This window comes from Muntiacus reevesi, chromosome 22 (genome assembly GCF_963930625.1).
Source record: "Muntiacus reevesi chromosome 22, mMunRee1.1, whole genome shotgun sequence".
In the NCBI taxonomy this organism is placed as follows: Eukaryota; Metazoa; Chordata; class Mammalia; order Artiodactyla; family Cervidae; genus Muntiacus; species Muntiacus reevesi.
Genome location: NC_089270.1, coordinates 25,135,073 through 25,162,411, shown reverse-complemented (window position 1 = coordinate 25,162,411; position 27,339 = coordinate 25,135,073). Strand labels below are relative to the sequence as shown.

Below are 27,339 nucleotides of genomic sequence, written 5' to 3'. Positions count from 1 at the left end.
TCAGCCTACATCAAAGAACCTAAAGTTAACTGCCTGGCAGGGTTCAAGACTCTGGGTTTGCCTCATCGGGAGATCTTTCCTCCTTTCTTGGCTTGGAGTATACATTAGTGAGCACATGATTAGAAATCTATCCATTACCCTAGATAACACAGCTGACTCTTCACTGCCAGAGCAATAGCTTCCCAACAACAGGTTTAGATTTCTGTCAACTTTAGTAACAGGAGAGCCAGTTATTTTGTCAGCAAGAGCAAGTTTATTTGGGAATAGCCACAGGAATACAATTTGGGATGTGTAAACTATGGCAGACCATAGGTAAATCCAGAGAACAAGAAAGAGGAGTTTGTTTTCATAGGGAAAAGAAGCAGGTTGGGAGGCAGTGTAATCATGAAAGAGTTTACTGGAGGAAGCTAGCAGTCCAAAGTATGGAGACTTCTCATTGGTTGGCAGCTACAGTCTGATTGGCTGGGCTGTCATCAGTTTTCTTCTTCCTGTTGGATAGTAGAGTAGGCAACACCTTCCTGTCTGAGATGTAGGCATATATCTCTTCCTGTCTGGAGTACAGTCCCCACATACAAATGAGTTCCATTCCAAGAGTGTATTTGTAAGTCCAATTTGTTCGTATGTCCAACAAAGTTAGCCTAGGTACCCAACTAATACAATCAGCTATATAGTACCGTACTGTAATAGGTTTATAATTCTTTACACACAAATAATACATAAAAACAAATGCACAGAAGAAAGAAAACATTTTAAATCTTACAGTACCTTGAAAAGTACAGTAATACAAGAGCTGGCATATAGGGGCTGGCATCAAGTGAACAGGCAAGGAAAGTTACTGACTGCAGGAAGGAGAGGAGTTGGGAGATGGTAGAGCTGAAGGATGGTCAGCAATAGGAGATGGAGGGCAAGCTGCAATTTCACTCATGTCTGACACTGATGGCACAGGTTCTGGTTCCTTGCTGGAACAAGATGCATGTTTGCCTCTTTGAGAACTGAAGGTTCGTATATAGGGGACTTACTGTAATCAGTGATGCATTGGTTGGGAGCAGTTCCCCTACAGGTCTGTCTCTGCTCCAGTTTTAGCTGAGATTGCCTTAATTCTGCAATTCCTTAGCTAAGGTGGTGTTAGGTAACCGAACTTCCCTTGGCTACCTCCTAGAAGAACAACCAGTGCTTGTTACTCATGGATACATTTCTCTGGGGAAGTAGAAACTCAATTACATAAAATCAGGGAACAAAAACACTGGTTACAAGTTTCACCTGATTCCCCATGGTCCTTCGATCTTCAGGACAACTATACAAACTGGATTTGTCATTCTACTTTTAATTTTGACTTGCATAACCATTTTAAGACTTTGTACCTGTTGCCTGGCAAATATCTGCAGGAATGATGCACCAAACAATATGATGTCAGCTCAACACTTCACTTTCAGATTCCAAGGCTTACAAGCTTGACAAGACGTAACTTAAGAATGGGAGATGCCTGAGAGCTCCTCTTTACCTTCCTTGTTGCTCAAATGTGGCCCCTGTGGTTTCCAAATGCTATTTGGTCTTTCCACCCAACACAACTCTTAGAAAAGGTCCTTCCCAGCACTGAGGGACACAGACAAAAATACTTCAGCCAAAACAACCTGATTCTGCATCAATGATACTTTCAGAGAAGGATCTTGATCAAAAGGGAGAAATGTGAAAACAGATAAAGCATGCAAGCATGCTAAGGTCGCTTCAGTCGTGTCTGACTCTTTGCAACCCCATGGACTGTAGCCCACAAGGCACCTTTGTCCTTAGGATTCTCCAGGCAAAGATCCTGGAGTGGGTTGCCACTTGCTTCTCCATGGGATCTTCTAAACCCAGGATCAAATGCGCATCTCTTATGTCTCTTGCATTGGCAGGTAGGTTCTTTACACTAGTGTCACCTGGGAAACCCAGATACTTGGTTTTAAATGGAGTGGGGAAGCCATGAAAGGAAAATTGTTATCTCTGGTTACACAGCCAGCAGGAAGAAAGATTTTTTGCATTTCTCAGCAACAGCAAACTGACCATAGCTTGCAACCAATGTGAAACAGCAACAACCTTGAACTCTTGTTCTCCTCTAATGAAATTTTGTTCAAAACAGTGCTCCCCAATTTCCTCCCAGATTCCAATAAAAGCTAAATTCCTCTTTGTTTTTTAGACTTGCCTATGGTTTGCCATTGTGTGCTTGCCTTGAATTGTTAACTCCTCTGCTATTCCCTAATAAACTCCTCTTTGCTTAAAAATAATTGCTGTTAATTTTATTTAAGGCTGGCAGACACTTCCAGAAGCACTTCCCAATGAATAAGGAGGTCTTGCCTGCTCATTTCTTTATAAGCTGAGATATGACCACATAGGTATAAATAATGGTGAGAAGTTGGGAATAAAGCCTGAGGATATGGCTTGCCCTCTGAAATAAAAAAAATAATCTTTGAGTTGTTCAAGCTAGCATAGAAGCAGCTCAGAGGAGGTCAAGGCAAACCTTGAAGAAAGGCTGCCTATTACCCACTTTACCATGACAAGCTCCAGACGGATCCTCCTGCTCCCATTGCACAAGGTTGAAAAGTTTAATGAGGAAGAAGCCTGTATTGGTCATAAAATATAATCTTTTCACTTTATTTTTTAAAGTGCAGCTCTTCAAAAATTTCATTAAAAAAATCATCTGTAAGGAAAAAAGAAATAGGCTTAATTTAAACTGATTTTAATATCCTCATAAGTGAATGACCAAACATCAGGCTAGATTTATAAACTTCAGAAGATCCTTGCAATCAGAAAAGGTATCCTGTCCATCAGTGGCTGCCAACATGGTTCAATTGTAGGGACAGCAGAAAAGACTGCTTCTTTCTCACATCTTTCCTCTCACCTATGGACTCACTGATGCCTACAACAAATTCTGAGTGTCCTTAGTCCTTCAGGGTCTGTCTGCAAAGGAACTGGGCTTGCCTCCCTGTTACTTTGGAGACACAGAAGGCTTACAGATATTTGCCCCTCTGTGTAAGTGAAGAGGTAACACTTTGCCCTGAAAGCAGGTTTTAATAAAGGGCAAAGGTCACTGGGCATCAGATGATTAGCTTTCAATCAAACAATTCAAAATAAATACCTAATTGTGACATTGAGTACGTACTGTCACCTCAGTCACGTCCAATTCTTTGCAACCTCGTGGACCATAGCCCACCAGGCTCCTCTGTCCATGGGATGCTCCAGGCAAGAATACTGGAGTGGGTTGCCATTTCCTTCTCCAGGGGATCTTCCCAACCCAGCGATCGAACCCAGGTCTCCCGCATTGCAGGCAGACGCTTTACCATCTGAGTCACCAGGAAAGCCCAACTGTAACATTAACCTGACACAAATGACAACCATACACCAGATACCTGTCAGAAAATATTATGTATGTATAAATGTTGAGGATGCCACTGTCTTCCAGGAGAAATACCAACACACATCTACCTGCCCCTAGCCCCACTCCTTGGGAAAAAAAAAACAACTTTAGCAAACCTTCATAGAATAGGTGATCTCTCTCTTCTGCTTTTAACACGGGTTCCTGATCCTAGTCATGTACTTGTCTGGGCTGGCAGCACTCATTACAGTAGTATAGATTGTGTAGCTGAAAATAAAGAGAGGAATTTTAATATACACATCATTTTCTCTAATATCCAAAAAGAAAAAAAAAAAATCCCAACCTTTCTCCTAACACTTGGGATCAGGGACAAGATTGCAAATAGAGATCCACGTATGTCAGAATAATTAAAAGTTATAATTCAAGCAGTCACACAAAGTGTTCTTTCCTATTCTGACAACACTGTGGGAGACTGAATTTAAATTTAAAATTCTCAGATCCCTCTGAGTTCCTCCGTGGCAGGAGGGAGAGCTGGCTTTGGCCTTCAGCCTCACTCTGCCTGGCTCACAAGTGGCACATGCGTGGACACTCCACTGTTACATCCAGGCTTCAACTGCGACACCCAGCCATCCCCCACCAGACACGACATCCACAACGGCTGCATACTGCCCTCAAGAGACCACCACCAGGAAGCAGACCACACAGGCCCTGGAAATGGCTCTGGTGCTGTTCAGGCCAAGAAGTCCAGAGTCCTAGGTACTTGGGTCAGACTCTGAGTGGATTCCTTATATCATGGGAGAGTCAGAGGAAGGCCAGAGTGGGGCCCTTAGAGCTCAAGAATCAAGACCAGGGGCCCACTTGCCTAAATCTAAGGATGAAAAGTACCATGTCACTCATTCAATATTCTGCAGAGTGAGAGATCCCAATAACTTGGGTGTGTGCGTACACACACACACACACACACACACACACACACACACACACACACTCAGGTACTTCACTTCATTCCTTTCATCTACCTCTTGCCCCAGACACTAGCTGGGATGCATGCTCACAGCATCTGGAGCCAGGCTATTTAGGGACAGGTGCTGGTACCCTGCGGGAGAAGGCAATGGCAACCCACTCCAGTGTTCTTGCCTGGAGAATCCCAGGGACGGGGGAGCCTGGTGGGCTGCCATCTATGGGGTCGCACAGAGTCGGACACGACTGAAGCCACCTAGCAGCAGCAGCTGGTACCCTGCAGCTGAATCGTACATCGGCCTGAAGACAGCACTGTGAGCACAAGCAGAGCTCATCCAACGGTAATGAAGGTTCCCAGAACAGGATCTCAGTTACTTATTTGGTCACAATTCTATTCTCCATCACTGTTGCAGTATTTCCTCTGCTGATAGCCACAGCAGAGGATGGTGTTCTACCGCAGGGACATGTAATTTTATAGCACAGCACAAGGGGGCAGCATAGAGATCACTGCTTCTGTTCAGACATTTCTACTAACCTCACACCTAAAACAGACTTCAGTTCAGTTCAGTCGCTCAGTCGTGTTCAGCTCTTTGCAACCCCATGAATCGCAGCACCGCCAGGCCTCCCTGTCCATCACCAACTCCCAGAGTTTACTCAAACTCATGTCCATTGAGTCGGTGATGCCATCCAGCCATCTCATCCTCTGTCGTCCCCTTCTCCTCCTGCCCCCAATTCCTCCCAGCGTTTAGTTGATAGTAATCATTCCATGTAAAGCGCCTGAGAGTCAGGGATCTGTGTTATTTCTGGTTCAGGGATCATTATCATTTAAACGTAATTCCTTTTGGGTTTTCAATTACACAGTAGAGAAAAATGCTTCTTGGTAAACTTTAGAATTTCTGACAAATCTCTTTTGACAAAGCATTTCAGATGCCATTTAAACATTCGTAGTCTTTTTAACTCAGTAATCCTACTTCTGGGAATTTAGGCCAAGGAAAATAATACAAAAGCGGGGTGGAAGGGGAATAATGTACTAATAATATTTATTTCAAAGCTTTAATGAGGGAAAACTAACAACTGGAGAATGTTTAACTCAATTAAACTACATTCGATTGTCTATGATGAAACTATTTAAAATTATACGGGCTGTTTACAGTATGGAAACTGCTTTATTAAAATAAATATTAAAACTATTTGATTATACTATTAATCTTTAAAAGAAACATCATTTATATAACTTTTAAAAACTATAAGAACACAAAAATAGGTTTTCATCTATTTTTTAAATGAATATTGAAAGGGCAAGATTGTGTCCTAGTGGAAGTGGGTTGGAGCTGACTCCGGGAGGCTGGTGAGAATCAATGGTTAAATATTCAGGAAGGTTATGAGCCAACTGTAATCCTGAAGTAGGTCAGGGAAGGTATTTACACCACGGAAATCAATACATGCTACAAATCAGGAGAGTCTTTTGTTTTTGCTCTCCCTGCCCTCAAGGAGCTAGTTCACTAGTATGGTACTGGGTCATTTTTTGGTGTGTGACCCAAATAACTCATTTGTTCCAGTGGGAAAATATTAATTTGTTTTTTCTGTTTTTGGCTGTTAGAATATGTTTACAGGAAATTTTTAGCAATTATCTTTTTATCTGGACATACTTAAAAACAATTCCAAAGAGATATATTCTTGCTGTGGTGCAAAGTGAGAAGAGTAACTCCAGATTTTAAAATGTCATTGTAGACATAGAGCTGATTCACTTTGCTGTAGATACTAACACAATACTGTAAAGCAATTATACTCCAACAAAGTTTTTTCTTTTTTAAAGAAAAAAGTGTCATTGTACCCAAGGAATCTTAAAACACCCAAATACTACAAACGTTCTCCTAGAGGCCGTCAGGAAAACTGCTGTTTTACATTTGTATAAAAGAGGATCCTTTCAAAGAAAAAATATCAACTGGGTATTTGAAACTAAAAATCACTTTACAAATTTCATCTGTACTAGACTGTTTCTTGAAGAATACCATTTTGATATTTTTGCCTTGGAGAAAGAAGCAAGGATGATGAGAAAGTAGGAAATGCTGGGCTTGGGAATTTATGGAAGTACAAGGAGGAGACAGGACTCTGCATTGACTTGCTTCCTCTTTTATGTTAGTAAATTAAGCCCCGCCGCAGTGAGCTGGCCTCCGGTGTTGATGAGGCAATCAGGCATCAGGGGAAGGGGGACGGGGCCCGGAGGAGTGGGCTGTTGGCCCATTTAGCCTTGCTACGATGGTGACAGTGGGTCTTCAGAGAGCCCTGTGCAAGTTCGGCAGGGGCTACACTTCAAGTTTAACCAAGAGCCTCCTGTGGCAGCGGCGACACGGCCCAGCGATTCACCTCGGAAAAGGAGGTGGGTGAAATCCAGCCTGTAGATCCGAGAAGCCGTAGCTCGCAGAAGCCTACTGTCAAGGGCGCAGGCTAAAAGAGAATCCTTCACTTGGGCGCTGAATCACTGTGAAATGAGGATGAGGGTGGCAGAAACGCCCCGGGGAGATAAAGGAAAGCCAGAGGTGTCTATAGTTTAGTCCTCAGAGTGACATGAAGGAACTCACAACCAGGGAGGGTGGCCCCCAGCTCCCAGATGGATTTAGGATGAACATGGCATGCCCTCTTCTTCCAGATCACTCTATCCTCCTAACCTTTGCTTTTCTCCATGGACTTCCCACTTGACATGGTACGTGAGTTTATCTTCCCCTCCCTGCCTCCTCCCTGCTCCTGCCAGTAGAACGCTGGTCCCAGGAGAACAGAGACTTTGTCACTGCTGTGTTCACAGCACCCAGAAAACCTGCTCTGTGGGGGCCCTCAGGGCCCTGCTGAGCCAGAAAGCGCATGAGAGTCTGCCATGCTGGGGTGATGCACGACGCATGCTTAACAAGTCACTTACTTGTTATAAACTGGAAACACTGATAAGACCTGCATGGGAAAAATCATATTAAAAGACAGTTAAAAATACATAAATTTAATTTAAAAAAAGTGCTAAAAATTTTAAAAGATACATGCACTTCAGTGTTCATGGCAGCATTATTTACAATTGTCATGATACAGAAGCAACATAAGTGTCCATCAACAAATGAATAAAGAAGATGTGATATATGTATGTGTGTGTGTGTGTGTGTGCATGCATGCATGTGCACTCAGTCATGTCCAATTCTTTGCAACCCCATGGACCTCTCCTCTGCCCATGGGATTTTCCAGGCAAAATTGGAGTGGGATGCTACCATGAATATATATATACACACACACTATATATATATATATATATATGTATATGTATATATATATACACACACACACACAATGGAATACTAGTTAACCATAGTTAACCATAAAAAAGAATGAAATTTTGCCATTTGCAACAACGTGGGTGGACTTGGAGGGCACCATGCTACGTGAAATAAGGGAGAGAAAGAAAAATATAGTATGATATCACTAATATGTTGAATCTAAAAATTAAAAATGAATATATATAGCAAAACAGAAACAGACTTATTGACAAGAGAACAGACTAGCAGGGGGAAAGGAGGAGTAGGAGCAAATTAAGGGTATGGAATTAAGACATACAAACATATACAATAAGATTCAAGGATATATTATAAACCACAGGAAATACAGCCAATATTTATAATGACTAGAAATAGAATATAACCTTTAAAAACACTATGTCGTATGTTGTGTTGTGCTGCGCTGAGTTGCTCTGGCGTGTCCGATTCTTTGCGACCCCGTGGAGTGTAGCCCACCAGGCACCTCTCTCCATGGGTATTCTCCAGGCAAGAATACTACGTTGTATACCTGAAGCTTATATAGTATTTTATAGCAAGTATTTCAGTTCAGTTCAGTTCAGTCGCTCAGTCGTGTCTGACTCTCTGCAACCCCATGAACCACAGCACACCAGTATACTTCAATAAAATACTACCAATAAATAAGTGACTATTAAAAGGTAGGAGAAATACATGCAGAATATCTACAGGAAAAAAATAACTTTGGTTTATCTTGGGGTGATAGTTTTGAAACCTTTCTCTTATTTTTTTTTTAAACAAATGAACATAAGTTACGACTATGCCTTCTTTTTTTTTAACATGCAGAAAGGTTAAGATGGACACTTTAATCTACATGGTTACAAGTTCAGAAAATGTCATCTGGCTTTGCTTTTACATGTTTTCAACCAGGTAAAACTTTAACAATGTTTGATTTCAGGGAATTTTTTTTTTAATCATGATTGAGAAAGACACCAAACATCCTGGGTAAAAACTGGACACTCTGACACAAGTTACCTGGAAGAGCGTCTCCAGGCTGAGGTTTGCCTGGCCCGTGGCATTGAGGGCTTTGATGGCGGGCGTTCTGTAAGGACAATGATCAAAGGTCACTTGGCACTTCAGGAAACCCCGAGTCCCTCCAGCTCTCACTTGGGGAGGCTCAGTACCAAGGCCAGCCTCAGTGTCTTGCTTTCTTCTAAACAGACACTGGCCCCACGCATGCACGCTGCCTTGCCTCAGAAGACCATGTACAGTCACACACAGCCTGGCCCTGTGACCAGCTGTCATCCAACACACGGGCCAATAAAATCAAGGAAAAGTATATGACTACTTGCTCTTTGGGGCACACTGAATTACAATTAAAGAGTTTTTCAAAATTAGAAGGGAAATTAAAGCACCCAGTTTTATTTATTTATTGTTGTTGTTTGTATATTTGCTTTTTTGGCCATTTGCAGAATCTTAGTTTCCCAAACAGGAATCAAACCCAGGCTCCCACACAGGATTTCAGAATAGGCTTTCAGTGCCAAGTTCTAACCACTGGACCCCCCCCAGGGAATTCCTCAGTTTATTTAAGTATAGAAAATATTCTCCTTCCAAAAATAGTCTTACATAGAAAACCATGAATATTGTTCCATCATTTCCTTTTAAAGATGAGTCAACAACAGAGAGAGACTCACAGACTTAGAGAACAAACTTATGGTTGCCGGGGAGGAAAGGATAGTTCGGGAGTTTGGGATGGACATGTACACACTGCTGTATTTAAAATGGGTAGCCAGCAAAGACCTACTTGTATAGCATAAGGAACTCTGCTTAATGTTATGCGGCAGCCTGGATAGGAGTGAGCTTAGGAGAGAATGGATCCATGTATACGTACAGCTGAGTCCCTCTGCTAGTCCCCTAAAGCCATCACAACATTGCTAATCAGCTATACCCCAATGCAAAATAAAAAGTTTTAATAAAAAATAAAAAGGGTGGGGGGAAGATGGGTCAACAGAGGCTCAAGAGGCCACCCAGCGACTCATCAGCAGAGCTAGTGGGGAAATCTAGGGTTCCTGACCCCAAGGCCAGAATCAACCTTGTCCTCCCAACTCCCAGCCAGCTTCCTGTCATGCTCTCTGCCACATGCTACACTCTCCCATCCTGGCCGAGGCCCTGGCCAGGGGCCCAAGTACATCTTCTGGGAGGGGACACCACCTGTAGTCTTTCCACTTCCTGGAGCAGGAGGGGCACGTTCTCCTGACCACAAGAAAACACTGCACACCAGGCAGTGGGCAGAGCCTACCTTCGGTCATCTCCTTTAGGCACTGGCTTCCAGTGGTCATAATTTGTCTCAACTCGGAACCACCTGCAACAAAGCACATCATCTTGTCTTACCCAAGGTCCTTTGGGACACAGCTAAAGAAAAAAGCATATACAAAAATAAAGAATATCTCTAGGCTCATCAATTAAAAAAAAAAAAGATTATTGATACAAAATGACCAGAGCCTTTAATTCTACTCACGCTCCATTTAAAGGATCTAGAGACCATATGTCTGCGGGGCCACCTCTGTTCCTCGTGATGACCACTCCCTCCTTGGGGGATATGCCGCCAACAATGTAATAAACATCCGCAATAAGTGGAGTCTTAGCCAGTTTGTAAATAGCTGCTTCAAAGTTTTCTGATTCACTCAGAGTCTGAACAGAAAGACAAACCTGCATTAGCATCATCATAGCTGTCACTTACCCACACCAGGTGATGGACAATTGGTCCAAAACACATACTCCTGCTCTATGAACCCATGGCTATAATCTTGAACTGCTCTGCCCTCATTCCCTTGTCATCAGGGCTCCTGAGATGGAGGAGGCTCCAGTGGAAAGGCAACAGCAGGAGGATTTTTCTCACAAAAGAAGAGAACTTTGACATGTTCTTTTGGGTGAGAGGGCTTCCCTTGTGGCTCAGCTGGTAAAGAATCCGCCCGCAATGCAGGAGACCTGGATTTGATACCTGGGTTGGGAAGATCGCCTGGAGAAGGGAAAGGCTACCCACTCCAGTATTCTGGCCTGGAGCATTCCATCAACTGTACAGTCCATGGGGCTGCAAAGAGTCAGACACGACTGAACGACTTTCACTTCACTTCACTTGGGTGAGAGACCTGGCTCACCAAAACAAAGGCTGTATGATTTGATGGCAGATCACCCTGGCAAAGGTCCCCCCATGCTCTTCACTGATTTGTTCTCTCAGCTGGCATTTCTTGAATACCTATCCTATGTGCCAGGCACTGTGCTGTGTGGCAACAGAGCTGTCAATTTGATGGTCCTTATTTTCCCCAAAACTTCCATAGATTAAAGTAAAGTCAACAGGCAATAGCGACACAACGTAATGAGTGTCAACACCAAAGCAGATGCTGCAGAAGTCACAGCATGGGACTGGTCCTTACCCAGGCCATTGAGGAGACCTCCAAGGGAGGTGTCACATGAGGAGAGGTCAGACAGGCAAACAGAAGGCAGACCAGAGAAAGCAGTGATTGTGTGGGGCTGGGAGTGGGGGTGGGTAAGAGCCGCAGCTCAGTGGAACAGATTGGCAAAGAGCTGGAGAGGAAACACAGCAAGCTGTGTTAGAGTGGCAAGCTGAACTGGACTTCCTGAACACTTCCTCAGGTCCACAGCACGGATGGTTACGGGGATCGCTTTCCAAATCTTCTGCTTCCACATGTACTCCCTCCTCAAGCTGATCTTGCTGGAGAAAGTCCTGGCTACAGGGCCAGTCCCTCCCACCTGCACCTTCACCAACACTATTTCATCACTTTTAGAAAGTACAGCCATCTCACCCTCCTGAATAGTGCCAAAGCCCAGTGTCAAGGGTAGGGAGAGGGGCAGACAAAAGAACGATTCAAAACACTGGTGTCTGCAAAGGTGCCATCATTTAGCATCATAAATCATTAACCACGGCAAGCTTTGTGGACTTTTCCCAGCCTTATGCGTATCACTTGCTGTCAGGCTGGGGTAGTGAGACTTGAGATGGTTTGTTCTGAACTCAGCAAAATTATATGTGAGGCAACAGGAGGTGATATTGTGATGGAATACGTGATGGAATATTTTTTGGATTATGTTACCTATAGCATCCCCCAAGCTATGCTAGCGAAGAATTCATTGCCTCTAATAGAACTCTGCGAGAACAAAGCCAAAAAACATCAGTAAGAAATCCTGAAAGTAGTTGGACTTTCCTGGTGGTCCAGTGGTTATGGCTTCGTGCTTCCAATTCAGAAGCCACGGGTTCGATCCCTGGTTAGGGAACTAAGATCCCACATGCCACAGGGTGCAGTCAAAAAAAGAAAGAAATACTGAAGGCAGTGGTGACTGCTATTATTCACCCTAGTGGCATACTGAGGGGAAGATAGGAACCTTATCTGTCTCAGGGAACAGAGGAAACGGACAGTGACTGCTAACGGGTGCAGGTTTCTCTGCACCCACTGCAGGGGAATGAAGATGTTCTAAAACTGTAGTGATGGTTGCATAACTGTGAATTATACTAAAGACTAGTGAGTTGTATATTTTTAAATGGATGAATAGTATGGGGTGTGAATTACACAGCATTACCTCAGTTAAATATACATCTACCTTATGACCCAACAATTTCACTCTTAAGTACTTATGTAACCAACTAAACTGGATATAAGTTTACAAAAAGACTGGCACAAGAATTTACACACAGCCTTATTCATAAGCACTGGACCACCAGGAAAGTCCAGCTACTTTCAGGATTTCTTACTGATGTCCTTTGGCTTTAGTCTACAGAATTCTGTTAGAGGCAATGAATTCTTCACTAGCACTTGGGGGATGCTATAGGTAACATAATCCAAAACATATTCCATCATGTATTCCATCATAATATCACCTCCTATTGCCTCACATATAATTTTGCTGAGTTCAGAATAAAACAACTCAACAGCCCCAAACTGGAAAGGACCCAATGTCCATTTATTAACAATAAAATGGATAAATTGTGGCACACTCGTACAACTGAATCTTCTTCAATAATAAAAAGGAAAGAACTAGTGATACCAATAAGGATGAGTCTGAAAAACATGCTGAGTGAAAGAAAAACAGTCTATATACTATGATTTGGGGTATACGAATTCTAGAACAGGCAAAACTTCTTATATTGATAGAAGTCAGAGTGGTGCCTGGCAAGGAGGTGGGGAGTCAGAGAAGGTTGGAAGTTGACTAGGAAGGAGCACTAGGGAAAATTTCCAGGGACATTTGGAAACAGATGCCAACTAAAAACTGTCACCCACTGTGCGCCTCCACAAAGATCGGGTCACTAGCCACTGCAGTCGCTGACCTTCAACACACTCTGAAAGGAGTTCAAGGTGGAGAGATCAGCAATGAGGCATTTTGTGCTCTGGAAAAAACCGGCAGAACAGGGCCTTCGAATAGTTACTTTCAGGAGAAGATTTTATGAGCCCAATTCTTTCATTTCCTCATATCTAGAAAAGCATTAAAATCATCAATGATGACATCTGCGTCTTGTGAGTAGCGGCAAGCTTCTGCCAAAAGAAGTGCTTGACAGCCCGTTCCCCCTTCACTGAAATCATATATTATACTGACCTTCCCCCCATCTCTTAGAACCAGTTTCTCAGAGCTATCTGAAATGATGACTCCCTAGCTATACTCCTCATTTTGCTGCAAATAAAACTTAACTCACAATTATTACATTGTACATTTTATTTTAGTTGTTAGGGTCTATATTTTGTGTATGTTTGGTGGTTACGTGGACGGATAAATGAGTGTGTAAGACTGCCAAAACACACTGAACAAAATCCTTAAAGTTTCTGCATTTCATTATATGTAAATTATAAAATGAAAAAACCACTCTTGGTATTTAGATTCCCCCGGAAAGATTTAAATTATAGTTTTATTTTTAAATCTCAACACGTCCAATACACTGGATTTTTGCAGCTTTTTAATCTTAAGATAAAATACTTTAGAGGTCATCTTAAAAATATGTGAAGGGTGCAGTGTTTATCAACATATTTAGGGAATATTCAAGTAAAAAGTTTAGGAAAATTTCAAGCCTAGGGAGTCTTCATTACTTACACCAGGACAACAAAAGGCCCAAAAGGCTAAAAGGGAGGCAGGGCCAGCTCCTTTCACCAGAGGTGTGCTCCAGAAAAATGTGCTTTCTGTGGTCAGACCACGATTTATACGTGACTTGGAACTCTGCTGACTAATAAGTAACGTAAAGCCAGATGTTCCTTTTGTTGTGCGTCAAGTTATCTTCTAACACATTTGTTTTGCTCATTAAGATCCTTGCCGATGGAGGTGAATGCATTTGCAGTTGGAGATTCTAAAAGAAGGGTACATCTATATCCTTAGAAAAGCTTGGTCTCTTATTGCAATCAGCTGTGTGGAAAATTGGAGCCTATGACAAAGATTCTCCTTCTTGACCAAACTCTAGCCAGACACCTTGAACTGCAGCCTCTTCATCGCAATTGCTCAGTCGTGTCCAGCTCTTGCAACCTCATGGACTGTAGCCCTCCAGGCTCCTCCGTCCATGGGATTCTCCAGGCAAGAATACTGGAGTGGGTTGCCATTTCCTTCTCCAGGGGATCTTTCCAACCCAGGAATGGATCTCGCATCTCCAGCATTGGCAGGCAGGATTCTTTACCACTGAACCACCAGGGAAGCCCTTAGAGTGAAGTGAGCTTGACAAGTAAAAATACTTACAGTGCGGATAAGCCAGCTGACCGGTGAGTGTCTCCGAAAAAGGGCCGCAATCATATTCTCCCACCACCAGCCTTTATCTGCCAAGGAAGGAATGATAATGTTGACACACACTAGAATTGCTGCCCTAGAGGCACATTTTATTGTTCAGGCATTTTAACTCAGTCTTAGCAAGCTAATCATAGAACTAGTTTTCATTAGGTTAAGGTTTAAAAGAGGTTTGTTTTTTGTGTTTTTAGCCTGTTCATACCATAACTATCAGTTAAACAATCTGAGCCACAAAATGATGGAAGCAAAGCCCCTTTTGTTCATTCTCTGTAAAACTTCAGTAACTGTCATGCTGTGGTTTGGGTACCACTGGTTGAGAATTAGTCTCATTCACAGCTGACACTTAAGGAAATGATGAAGAAATATAAGAGGATAAAGAACTATTATGGACATGGATACATCCTCAACCAGCATCTTCCTGGTCAGGCTTATATAAAAAAGTAAGAATACATCAATGGAAATAAAGAGACTCCTGGTACATGTCTTTATCCTTTATTCAGCTGCAAATTCCTGAGGACAGAGGCCAAGGACAGAGCTGAGTTTTCTCCAGGTTTCCCACATGTTGGGTAAGTGAGTGGTGTCTCCTGAACCTTGGGCCATGGCGGTGGGCTGTATAATGAGCAACGAGGCAAGGACCCAGGAGATCAAATTGAGAACCATCTCTCCCATCTCCTAGCTGTCCTTTCACCTTGTAGCCTCAGTTTCCTGTTTTGCATAATAGATTCAGTTAATAATATCAGTTCAGCCTAACTAACAGGACTGCTGGGAGGGTCTAATGAGACAACTTAGAGAAAATTTTGCACAGAAAATGGTAAAGTGCTTTACAGATGTTGCTTGTATAATGCCATCATTATATCCTCTGATGACTGCAACCGTTTCCAGACAGTCATGTTTCCATCTTAACCCAACACGATCTAGCCTCTATAGAGCAACCAAATGAAAGTTAAGAATGTAAAAGCAAAACAGATCTGTTCACCCCGGCCTAAAATCTTCCTGTGAAAGTCACTCAGTGGTGTCTGACTTTGCGACCCCACAGACTACTGGAGTGGGTAGCCCTTCCCTTCTCCAGGGGATCTTCCCAACCCAGGGATTGAACCAGGGTCTCCTGCATTGCAGGTGGATTATTTATCAACTGAGCTACCAGGGAAGCCCTAGAATCTTCCTAGGGCTTCCATTTTGCTTAAAACCCAAACTCCTCCTCACAACCCTGCCCCTGGCTTCAGCCTTTTCTCCATCTCTAATATATTCCCCCTTACTCCATCCTGTAGCCACATTATAGTCTTCTGTTTCTGGGATTTCTCCCCCAGCTTCTGTAGACCTGGGTCACGTGAGTCAAGCCTTCCCTGACCCTATCCCTGCAGTACTTGTTCCATGCCCGACTTCATTCTCTACCACATCTTCCTGTTTTACTTTCTTGGGAGCACTTATCAGTAGCTGAAATCCTGTTCATTGCTCACATGCACACTGCCCGCCTTCCCCCACTAAAATGGAAGTACGGAGCAGGGAAGGTGTTCCATGTGCTGAGTGAATGACGTACTGGGATAAAACTGAACAGGGATAGAGCTGAAAACGCTTGGGAGTTTGTTGTGAGTACCTCGTTCGTCACCAGAAACTGTAAACTTGTGTGGACTCTGACCCGTCCATAATCCTACATAGCCAACAAAGGTGGTTCCTGTGTAGGCAATCTGAAATCAAGAGATAAGACATCATCTCATTACTCCAACCAAAAGTACTTTGAAATACCTGTTTTGCCCCAGATTTCATGGATTTATTTTTCCAAGTTCCAACCTAATACTCAATAGCCTTCTAGATTTAACTTTGAGGGCCCAGGGACAGAAGTCAGTGGATCTGTGACCTTGGATGAGGAAAAAAAAAGATACATCTTTATTTTCACTAACTTCTAAACTGAAATTTTACTCCCTCTGTAACGAATAAATGCAAGAACTCATGTAGTTATAGAGTGCCTATGGTCATCACCAGGAGAAATCGCAGGTATTTCACATACATAATGGCATCATACATACATATCTTGAAATATCATTCATACTTATCACTATCCTGCATTTATGGTGGAGTTATTAGACCCATTGTTAAATTTTACTAGCTAATGTATTAAGAAAAGTATAATATAGAAATAACTGTATTTCAACATAACTGGTTTTCTTCACAATGTTGTACATTTCATTTTATGTATTTATAAAACATTATTTTAAGAAGGGGTCAATAAGCTTCATCAAACTGCTCCATACAGAAAAAAAAGAAGCTCCATACTAGAAGTAGCAAATGGGCTTCCATTTAAAAACTTGTGTTGACTTAATTATAAGAAATTAATATCATGCTCTTATAAACTCCACAAAGTAAAGGGAAACAAGTGAGACTGTTTACTAATAATCAAATTTAAAGTTTAATTATGAAAAAAAATTTTTACATACATCTTTCACTTAATCCCCTGATTATTCCATGAGTTACAGGGATTACTCCCACATTATTTATTCTTTTTTTTTTTTTTTTTTGCTTTGCTCTCACTTTAAATTAAAGAAATGAACTCCAATGACTGCAAGACATTACTATATCCTGAGAAAAAAAGAGACACTCAACCGGCTATTTCAGACACCAGATTTCATTTTTCTTTTTGGGGGGGCCACATCATGCAGCATATGGGATCTTAGTTCCCAGACCAGGAATCGAACTCACACTCCTTGCACTGAAAGCAGAGAGTCTTAACCACTGGAACCACTAGGGAAGTCCTGGATTTCAATTTTCAAAGAGGTACTTAGGAGAGTGCCTGGCTCATATGGTTCAATAAAGGTGAACTAATATTTTTGTATTTTGAGAAATGAATGGGCATAGCTTCATTTTTTTCCTAAAAAGCTGAATTTTATGCCAGTAACTTTCATTTAGCCATATATTTCCACCTTGTTCAATTGTAAAATAATATAAAGTGGCTAAATTACAAGCGAAAATGCAGTGGCCTCAGTTTTCTAAATGACCTCTTACCCAAGACACACTGAGGGCCTTCCATGAATTCTCCCCATTTCCATTCATAGAGGTAAAATGGAAATAAGTCTACTCATTATTAAAGCCCTTGCAAAATGTAACTATAGGAAGAAAAAATAATCATATGGTCACTTCATTCTCATGATACACTGACACTCACATTCGTGTCACTTTTGAAGAGTTCAGAAAATTAAAGTTATAAAAATCAAAATCACTTGCAGTTTCCTAGATGTTTTAGAATACGCAATTCTAACTATAAGATAGAATTTGTAAAGATATGGTATCTTGTAGCTCTGAAAAATTGCTTTTATTTCTAAATTTCTATGCTTTCAACTGGACTTCCCAGGTGGCTCAGTGGTAAAGAATCCACCTGCCAATGCAGGAGATGCAGTTTCAATCCCTGGGTCAGGAAGATCCCTTGAAGGAAGAAATGGCAACCACTCTAATATTCTTGCCTGGGAAATTTCATAGACAGGGTAGCCTGGCAGGCTGCAGTCCATGGGGTTGCAAAGAGTCAGCGATGACTTAGTAACTGAATATGCATGAATGCTTTCAATCGTCTGTGACAGGTCATTTTGTATAAACTCTTGGCTGGGGCAGGAGACTAATTTACAGACTGAGTTTGCGGAGAAAACTGCTTGAAGGTTGAAGGCCTGGGTTTGGTCCCACCTCTGCCTCATCTCCTCCTGTTGCTTGGAGCAAGCCACCGTCTAAGGCCTGGCCCTTTCATCTGGCAGATAAGAATGGAAGTATTGATTTGAGTCTGCTTCACAGGACTGCTATACAGATCAAAGGAAGTCCTATATCTAAAAATACTTTTAAAACTATGACTACTAGATAAGAATAAGAGCTTAATTCAGTTCAGTTCAGTCGCTCAGTCGTGTCTGACTCTTTGTGACCCCATGAACCCCAGCACGCCAGGCCTCCCTGTCCATCACAAATTCCCAGAGTCTACCCAAACCCATGTCCATTGAGTTGGTGATGCCATCCAACCATTTCATCCTCTATCGTCCCCTTCTCCTCCTGCCTTCAATCTTTCCCAGCATCAGGGTCTTTTCAAATGAGTCAGCTGTTCACATCAGGTGGCCAAAGTATTGGAGTTTCAGCTTCAGCATCAGTCCTTCCAATGAATATTCAGAGTTGATTTCCTTTAGGATGGGCTGGTTTGATCTCCTTGCAGTCCAAGGAGCTCTCAAGAGTCCTCTCCAGCACAACAGTTCAAAAGCATCAATTCTTAAACGCTCAGCTTTCTTTATAGCCCAACTCTCACATCCATACATGACTACTGGAAAAATCATAGCCTTGACTAGTCAGACCTTTGTTGACAAAGTAATATCTCTGCTGTTTAATATGCTGTCTAGGTTGGTCATACCTTTCCTTCCAAGGAGTAAGCGTCTTTTAATTTCAAGGCTGCAATCACCATCTGCAGTGATTTTGGAGCCCAAACAAATAAAGTCTGACACTGTTTCCACTGTTTCTCCATCTATTTCCCATGAAGTGATGGGACTGGATGCCATGATCTTAGTTTTCTGAATGTTGAACTTTAAGCCAACTTTTTCACTCTCCTCTTTCACTTTCATCAAGAGGCTCTTTAGTTCTTCTTCTCTTTCTGCCATAAGGGTGGTGTCATCTGCATATCTGAGGTTATTGATATTTCTCCTGGCAGTCTTGATTCCAGCTTGTGCTTCATCCAGCCTGGCATTTTTCATGATGTACTCTGCATATAAGTTAAATAAGCAGGGTGACAATATACAGCCTTGACATACTCCTATTCCTATTTGGAACCAGTCTGTTGTTCCATGTCCAGTTCTAACTGTTGCTTCCTGACCTACATACAGGTTTCTCAAGAGGCAGGTCAGGTGGTCTGGTATCCCCATCTCTTGAAGAATTTTCCACAGTTTATTGTGATCCACACAGTCGAAGGCTTTGACATAGTCAATAAAGCAGAAATAGATGCTTTTCTGGAACTCTCTTGCTTTTTTGATGATCCAGTAGATGTTGGCAATTTGATCTCTGGTTCCTCTGCCTTTTCTAAAACCAGTTTGAACATCTGGAAGTTCTCAGTTCACGTTGCTGAAGCCTGTCTTGGAGAATTTTGAGCATTACTTTACTAGCGTGTGAGATGGGTGCAACTGTGCGGTAGTTTGAGCATTCTTTGGCATTGCCTTTCTTTGGGATTGGAATGAAAACTGACCTTTTCCAGTCCCATGGCCACTGCTGAGTTTTCCAAATTTGCTGGCATATTGAGTGCAGCAGTTTCACAGCATCATCTTTCAGGATTTGAAATAGCTCAACTGGAATTCCATCACCTCCACTAGCTTTGTTCATAGTGATGCTTCCTAAGGCCCACTTGACTTCACATTCCAGGATGTCTGGCTCTAGGTGAGTGTGAGTGATCACACCATCTTGATTATCTGGGTCGTGAAGATCTTTTTTGTACAGTTCTTCTGTGTATTCTTGGCACCTCTTCTTAATATCTTCTTCTGTTAGGTCCATACCATTTCTGTCCTTTATTGAGCCTATCTTTGCATGAAATGTTCCCTTGGAATCTCTAATTTTCTTGAAGAGATCTCTAGTCTTTTCCATTCTATTGTTTTCCTCTATTTCTTTGCATTGATCACTGAGGAAGGCTTTCTAATCTCTCCTCGCTACTCTTTGAAACTCTGCATTCAAATGGGTATATCTTTTTCCTTTTTTCCTTTGCTTTTCACTTCTCTTCTTTTCACAGCTATTTGTAAGGCCTCCTCAGACAGCCATTTTGCTTTTTTGCATTTCTTTTTCTTGGGAATGGTCTTGATTCCTGCCTCCTGTACAATGTCACGAACCTCCATCCATAGTTCATCAGGCACTCTGTCTATCAGATCTAGTTCCTTAAATCTATTTCTCACTTCCACTGTATAGTCATAAGAGATTTAAGAGCTTAATTATTCAGTGGATAACTTGTTATTGGGCAGATAACCTGTTCTTTTATTTTTTAATACTTATTTATTTGACTGTGCCAGGTCTTTGTTGCAGCATGCAGGATCTTTAGTTTTGTCATTTTTTTTTTTTTTTCAGTTGCAGCATGCAGGATATAGTTTCCTGACCAGAGATGGAACCTGGCCCCCTGCATTGGGAGCATGGAGTCTTAGCCACTAGACAGCCAGGGAAGTCCCAGCATAACCAGATAACCTGTTCTTAATTTAGCAAAACAATTTATCGGTCATGAGCCCTCATCAGAAAGACAATACCCAACTGTAAACAGTTAAATTTGATGATAATAGTTTGAGCACTGAGAAAAGCCAAACCAATATACTGTTTGCCATGGGAGCTCTAGAAGTAACAAAAACAAATTAAACAACTGTTGGTTAGGGTGAGTCTAGAGGGAGCGGTTGAAATTATTTTTATTGCATTTATGTCAATTTTTAAGAATTTTTTCTTACTGTAGAAAAATGGAGAAAAGCATAAAGTAGTAAACAAAAATAATTAGTGTCCCCTCATTCAGTAATAATTACTAACATTTTGGCAGATGTCCTTTCAGAATTTATTTTCATGGATATTCTGTCATTGCTACCACTTAAAACCATTTTTGAAGTAAACCTTCAGCTACAAATCAAATTGGTAATAGTGCTGAAGTGAAGGAATGAAATTGGGAAAAGGAGAAACTTCCACCTTAAATTTCTGAACTGTTTGAATGTTTATGACAATTTTTGTTTGTAAAAGCAAATGAGTTTTTAGTAAATGAGTTTCTAGTATTTGTGACTCAACCTCTAAATGCAAAGAACAAATGAAATAAAATCCTTAAACAATGTTCCCCACGCAAAGCCAAGGTCTGACTTTTGGATGTTCTGCTCTGTTTCAGGGGAATGATGTGCTTTGGGTATTCAGCAAACACTGATTACTACTATATCCCTAGAGTTTTACACAGAAATGTGACAACAGTACACATTTGGTTGTACTTTTAAAGAAACTAGGATGAAAAAAAAGATTTCAGTATAATTTCTTAAATATGAAAAATAAGAGAGTCGTATGGGTCAATTATAGTTGTAAAGAACTATTTATTATTTGGCCACTATTTATCCAGCATCTACCTTGTGCTTTGCATAGATCACTTCATTTAACCTTTATAATTATCTCCATAAAGTAGTCATTAACCTCTCTGAGCTGTAATCTGCAAAATGGGTATAAGTAATTTCTCAAGTTCACAAAGGAAGTGACAGAAGATTCAAACCCAGCCCTGTTAGATCCCCAAAGTAGGTGTTCCTAGCCATTGTGCTATCCAGCCCCTCCCTATTCTAGCAGCAGCCTGAACATGGAAAAGCAAAGAGCTGACTTAGTATCATAAGTAGACGATTGGGACTTCCCTGGCCATCCAGTGGTTAAAATTCTGCCTTCCAGTGCTGGAGGTACGGGTTCATTCCCTGTTAGGGAACTAAGATTCTGCATGCTGAATGGTCCAGCAAAAAAAAAAACCAAGTAGACGATTGATCACACCTCCATAGAGATTTCCCTAGGGAAAAGGGATTGAACTGTGTAAGCAGGTGCTCAATAATAATAAATGACTCTCATTTCTACAGGCATACTTGATGTAAATCTCTCCATAGTTTTGTTTTTCCAGGAGGTTGATATTTTTTGTATCTTAAATTGATAACACACTTAAGCTGCAGACCATCTAAGTGATGGCCAACTGGTTAGCAAGTCTCTGATTTCTGAATCTTACACTGTACGGACTATACCTGCCCACTCTTTATGAACTGTACATCCACAGTCAAGTTGCGTAAGAGACTTCCAAAAGGATAATCCAGATTCCGGCCATGGTAAATGTGGCCTTTGGAGTCCTGAGCCACAATACTGGTGCAGAATCTGGGAAAAGAGAAAAGTTCAACATGAACAACAAAAACAAGAATAAGGAAATGAGCTTTTCATTTTAAAAATAAGTCCTTAAAGTGGTTTTTTTCCCTTTTATAAACAACACATGTGCTATGTAATCCTATGAATTCATAATTCAAGATGAAAAAGACAGCTGGACACAGGTCTAGTGCTTCTTCAGTGTTACTAGACCTTTGCTCTCAGCACACACGACATTGAAAACACACTGAATGAGAATTTCATCCTAAATCTAAATCTGAAATGGATCTACTCTGGGCTCAGCGAGATCACTGAACTTTGCCTGCTCCTCTGTTTGGAAGTATGTATCTATTTAACATGCTATTCAAAGCTGGTTGAAGCTCATCTCTCTTCCGAATTTCTCAGAACAAGTACAATGGCACCAAACTATTCTGCCTCACAAATTGTTTCACTTTCTCTTCTTGAGAAAGGGGTGAACAACTTAGGGGGTTGGCACTTTTCCAGTCCTTCTTAGGACTCCCTGCACAGAGCTAACAAGAGAAAAGAATCTTTTAAGAACTACCAGCCAGAGAGATGTATGTTGAGGAAAAGAGGAAGAGGTTTGTTAAGATGTCTAAATGTCCATATTCCCTGAGAATATGTAATGTTACATAAAAAATATTTAAATATATTTTGTTCAATTCTAGGGCAGGAGAAAGATACACACACAAACTGAGAGGAAATATCCTGAAGGACGGAGGGTCATTTCTGAGTAACAGGATCGTGGTTAATTTTCTTTATTCTTTTCTTTATTAATTTTCAATAATGATTACATAGTACTTTTATAATTAAGAGAAAACAAATTTTACTTTTTTGTTGTTTAAAAAAGGAAGCTTGGTCGGGTCTTAATTTTTTCCAAGGTTTCTGGTGGCCTTCTTGGCGGTGGTGCCAAGAAGGAGACAAAAGAGATGCAGGTTTGATCCCTGGGTTGAGAAGATCCCCTGGAGAAGGGGATGGCTACTCACTCCAGTACTATTGCCGAGAGAATCCCGTGGACAGAGGAGCCTGGTGGGCTACAGTCCATGGGGTCGCAAAGAGTTGGACACGACTGAGCAACTAAACCACCACCACCACCATCGAGGTTTCTGATCTTCAAAGAGTTCATATCAAGAAGGGAACTGACAGAACACCAGAAGTAGATAAAGTCTGCAGACATTCTGTCAAAGGTGATTTTTCAAAATTGGGGAGGCAACAGTTCTGTGTCATGCCAAATGCTTTTTCATGAGAGGCCCCCAAGCACAGATGACATCTAGGGAGCTGGGCTCTGCTCTGGGAGATGCGCCGCAGTGCACTGGGGACACGTACTTTTACCAGCAGCTCTGATGACTCAACATGCACCTGACTTTCAGCAAATTGTCCCCTTTGAGGCTTGATTTCCACATGACAAAATGTAACACCATCTCCAGGGCCTCGTACCTACTAGGCTTAATAAACGGTAGCTGCTGCTGCTAAGTCACTTCAGTTGTGTCCGACTCGGTGCGACCCCATAGACAGCAGCCCACCAGGCTCCTCTGTCCACGGGATTCTCTAGGCAAGAATACTGGAGTGGGTTGCCATTTCCTTCTCCAAAAGGGTAGCTAGTCTTACTTAAGTCTGAGCAAACTCCAGGAGATAGTGGAGGACAAAGGAGCCTGACATGCTACAGTCCATGGGGTCACAGAGTCATGACTTAGTGACTGAACAACAACAACCACAGTTTTGCTTAACCTTATTCAAAAAATCTTATACCAGAAACGAGGACAAAGAATTTCCTTTGTTAATGCTGGTGGAATCTGCATTAGCACTGCAAGATGCTTTTCCTTGTCAGGCAATTCAGTATATACCTTAACATCAAATCCAAAAGTTAGAATCTTTTTACTAGAACTTTTGCTTTAGTTGGTTTGAACACAGTGACTCCAGCAAAAGAAGAGGAAAATGAAAATAACTGATTTTTTTCATTGAGAAAGTCACATGTCAGAATAGCAAAAAGATAGAAGTAGGAGACAAAGAATGACAAAATTAACTTGGGTCAATTGAAAAGGACTTTAACATATTTGTGTCTGTGTCTTAAAACATTTCCCTGAAGAGGATGGCAGTTACAGAGAGCTTCTTAACCTATCCTGCCTAGGTATTTTAGGAGATGCCAAGAAGCAGTAAAGTTTCATTATCCAAAGGGGAAAAAATGTTTTGTTTTTTTTTAATATCTTTTGCAGGCATAAGTTATAAGTATCTAAAAGATGTTACTAGATGAAGCTGGTCTGGTGGCAAAACAGTAAGTCCTGAAGACAGAAATCAAGTCAAATCTTACTTCCGAGACCTGTTACTGGGCCCACAGACTTGAGGCTCCCCCTGACTCTGCCTGGGATCACCCACACACTCCTCATTGCCTTTCCCTATGTGCACCAGGGCCGATCATGCCCACTGCAGGTATCAAACACTGGCTAGCTCTACTAGCCAGAACCGTGTAGCCTGTGCTCCCAACCCCGGAAGAAATAGGCTGAGAGAGAGGAGTCATGATCACTAGCCATGACGATAAAGTTGGACAGCCACTGGGTTAACTTAAGTGGGGGATTATTTCAAAACTTTCCTGGGAGACTACGTGTTAGCAGAGTTTTGAAAGTGGGAGGCTACCCGGATTGGAGAAGGGAAAAAAGGGGGCTTCAGATCCAAGAACAACAGTTCAGTATTGAGGCCAGAGAAGGTGCTTTTCTTCTTGAAGCTCATAATCTGCTGCTCAGACTCACCCAGAGAAGCAAAGAGGAAGCACTGCAGGCTTCTGGGGAGCCCGGTCACCACCCTCTTTTTATCACAGTGAAAACACATCTCCTCCCACTCAAATGTCGCCGGAATCCCCGCTAAATTCCAAGTTAATCCGCGCCAGCGCTGCGCACTCACGCGCTGAACTCGTAGGCCAGGTTGAGAAGAATGCAGTCGACCAGGTTGAAGTCCAGGGCGTCGCACATGCCGCGTATCTCGTCGGTGAAGGGCTGCGGCAGGAAGAGTTCCAGCTCCGGGACAACTTTTCTGATCAATGCGAGGACCCACTGGGGGACATAATCTCTAGAAAGGAAGAACCACGAGGGTGTCTGATCTGCTCGGAGGTCGGTACTATGCGTGTGTACTGGGGGTGCTGGGGAGAGGGAGTAACCTAAAGCTTTCGTCCTCGGGGTGAGTTCTAGATGCCTCCCTTACCCAGAGAGCTGACAATGCAGGTCCAGCCAGCATCACCCGAACGCGGAGTCCAGGAGAGAAAAGAACATTCAAGAGCGGGAAGGAGGGCACGGAGGGTGGTTCCCAAAGGGGTGAGCCTGGGGTCCCTCGAGGCCTGCTAGGAGTGCGTGGGGGTGCGTTCCCTACTCTGTAGCTGAGCAGCCGGGGCGATAGCCCGGGTGACAATCCGCTCGCCACCTTGATCCAGAACGGCCGGAGGTCGGGCGTGCCATTGGTGACACCGGACTTGAAAGTCAAACCAGCTGCGCCGGGTCACCCCCGACCCCGACGTGGCCGGCCCGGGGCAGTGGCCAATGCCAGTCCAGACGCCCGGGGACTGGAGAGTTGTTTGGGCAGCACGTGTCCGGGCTTTGCCACACTCCCTCCCGCGCCGGCGCCCCCTCGCCCGCGCTCACCCGATGATGTGGGCCATGGCGGAGCGCAAGAAGTCCCGGTCGTAATGCTGCAGCACCGGCAGCCAGCGCAGCTGAGGAGCCGCGTCCAGGCTCACGTTGAAGAGCGGCGGGGCAGGGGGCGCGGCGGCGGCCGACACCCCGGCTCCGGCCAGCAGCAGCAGCAGCAGCAGCGCCAGCGCCGGGCGCGCACTCTGGCCGGCGGCTCTCATTGCTCGGGCGGCCACAGCTGGGACCCTGCGGCCAGCCGCTGAGCCCCGGAGGCGCTCTGGGGAAGGAGGAGGAGGCGGAGCCTGGGGGCTGGAGGGGGAGCCTGCGCGCCGCTCGGCCCGCTCCGATCGCTGGGACCCGGAACTGCGAGTAGAGCCGCCTCTCTAGCCTAGCCTGTGGGCTCCCGCCCGGATGCCTCCATACCACGCCCCCGTCCCCGCCCCCGGCCAAGCGTGCGGCCGGCTTCCAGGTCCCGGGATGCTAAATGCGGCCGCCGGCTTCTCGCTGCCGCTCCCCGCCCCATCCCACCCAGGTGGGCAGAGAGCGTGTAACCCGCGGCGTAGAGGGTATTTAAGAAAATGATTTCAGCGGTGAAGCGGGACAGTCCTATTGGGGTAGGAAGAGTCCTCCTACCCCCACCTTATTTGCTTTTAAATTCTTTAAAGGTTTATATGGATTTTATAAGGAGAAGGAGAGCTTTTTCAGTTCAACAGTCCCACTTCTCAGTTGCTTTTAGAAAGCTAAAAACTTAGCTAACATCTATGTGCCAAGTGCTTTTGCCCTTTCTGTCTCATCTAACCATCAAAACAAGCCAGAACACTGTATCACAATCTACAAGGGATGGAATGGGGTGGGGGTGGGGGCGACGGAGGCAGAGGGACGTTCAAGAGGGATGGGATACACATAGTTATGACTGACTGACGTTGATGTACGGCAGAGACCACAACAGCATTGTAAAGCAATTCAGCTCAGTTCAGTAGCTCAGCCGTGTCCGACTTTTTGCCATCCGGTGACTGCAGCACGCCAGGCTTCCCTGTTCATCACTAACTCTCAGAGTATGCTCAAACTCATGTCCATCGAGTAGGTGATGCCATCCAACCATCTCATCCTCTGTCATCCCCTTCTCCTCCTGCCTTCAATCTTCCCCAGCGTCAGGGTCTTTCCCAATGAGTCAGTTATTCGAATTAGGTGCCAAAGGAGTTTCACTTCAGCATCAGTCCTTCCAATGAATCCTCAGGACTGATCTCCTATTTAGGATGTACTGGTTGGATCTCCTTGCAGTCCAAGGGACTCTCAAGAGTCTTCTCCAACACCACAGTTCAAAAGCATTAATTCTTCAACGCTCAGCTTTCTTTATAGTCCAACTCTCACATCCATACATGACCACTGGAAAAACCATAGCTCTGACCAGGCGGACTTTTGTTGGCAAAGTAATGTCTCTGCTTTTTAATATGCTGTCTAGGTTGGGCATGCTTTTCTTCCAAGGAGTAAGCGTCTTTTAATTTCATGGCTGCAGTCACCATCTGCAGTGATTTTGGAG

General features: G+C 43.1%; 1 protein-coding gene across 2 annotated transcripts; it reads right to left on the bottom strand.

Annotated features, from left to right (window-relative positions):
* Nucleotides 1–243: 243 nt before the first annotated feature.
* Nucleotides 244–26,140, bottom strand: NAAA (N-acylethanolamine acid amidase). 2 transcript variants are annotated; one of them, XM_065914723.1, is made up of 11 exons: nucleotides 25,812–26,140; nucleotides 25,081–25,245; nucleotides 22,056–22,182; nucleotides 15,938–16,028; nucleotides 14,299–14,375; nucleotides 10,094–10,266; nucleotides 9,875–9,937; nucleotides 8,611–8,677; nucleotides 7,224–7,252; nucleotides 3,508–3,616; nucleotides 244–488 (listed from the first exon to the last, which is right to left on the bottom strand). In XM_065914723.1, exons 1-10 carry the CDS (start codon nucleotides 26,018–26,020, stop codon nucleotides 3,541–3,543), a joined length of 1,077 nt encoding a protein of 358 aa, XP_065770795.1. In that variant the 5' UTR covers nucleotides 26,021–26,140; the 3' UTR covers nucleotides 244–488; nucleotides 3,508–3,540. The 2 variants fall into 2 exon arrangements, with proteins under 2 accessions (XP_065770795.1, XP_065770794.1); XM_065914722.1 differs by having other exon boundaries at nucleotides 244–2,674; nucleotides 25,812–26,139.
* Nucleotides 26,141–27,339: the final 1,199 nt, after the last annotated feature.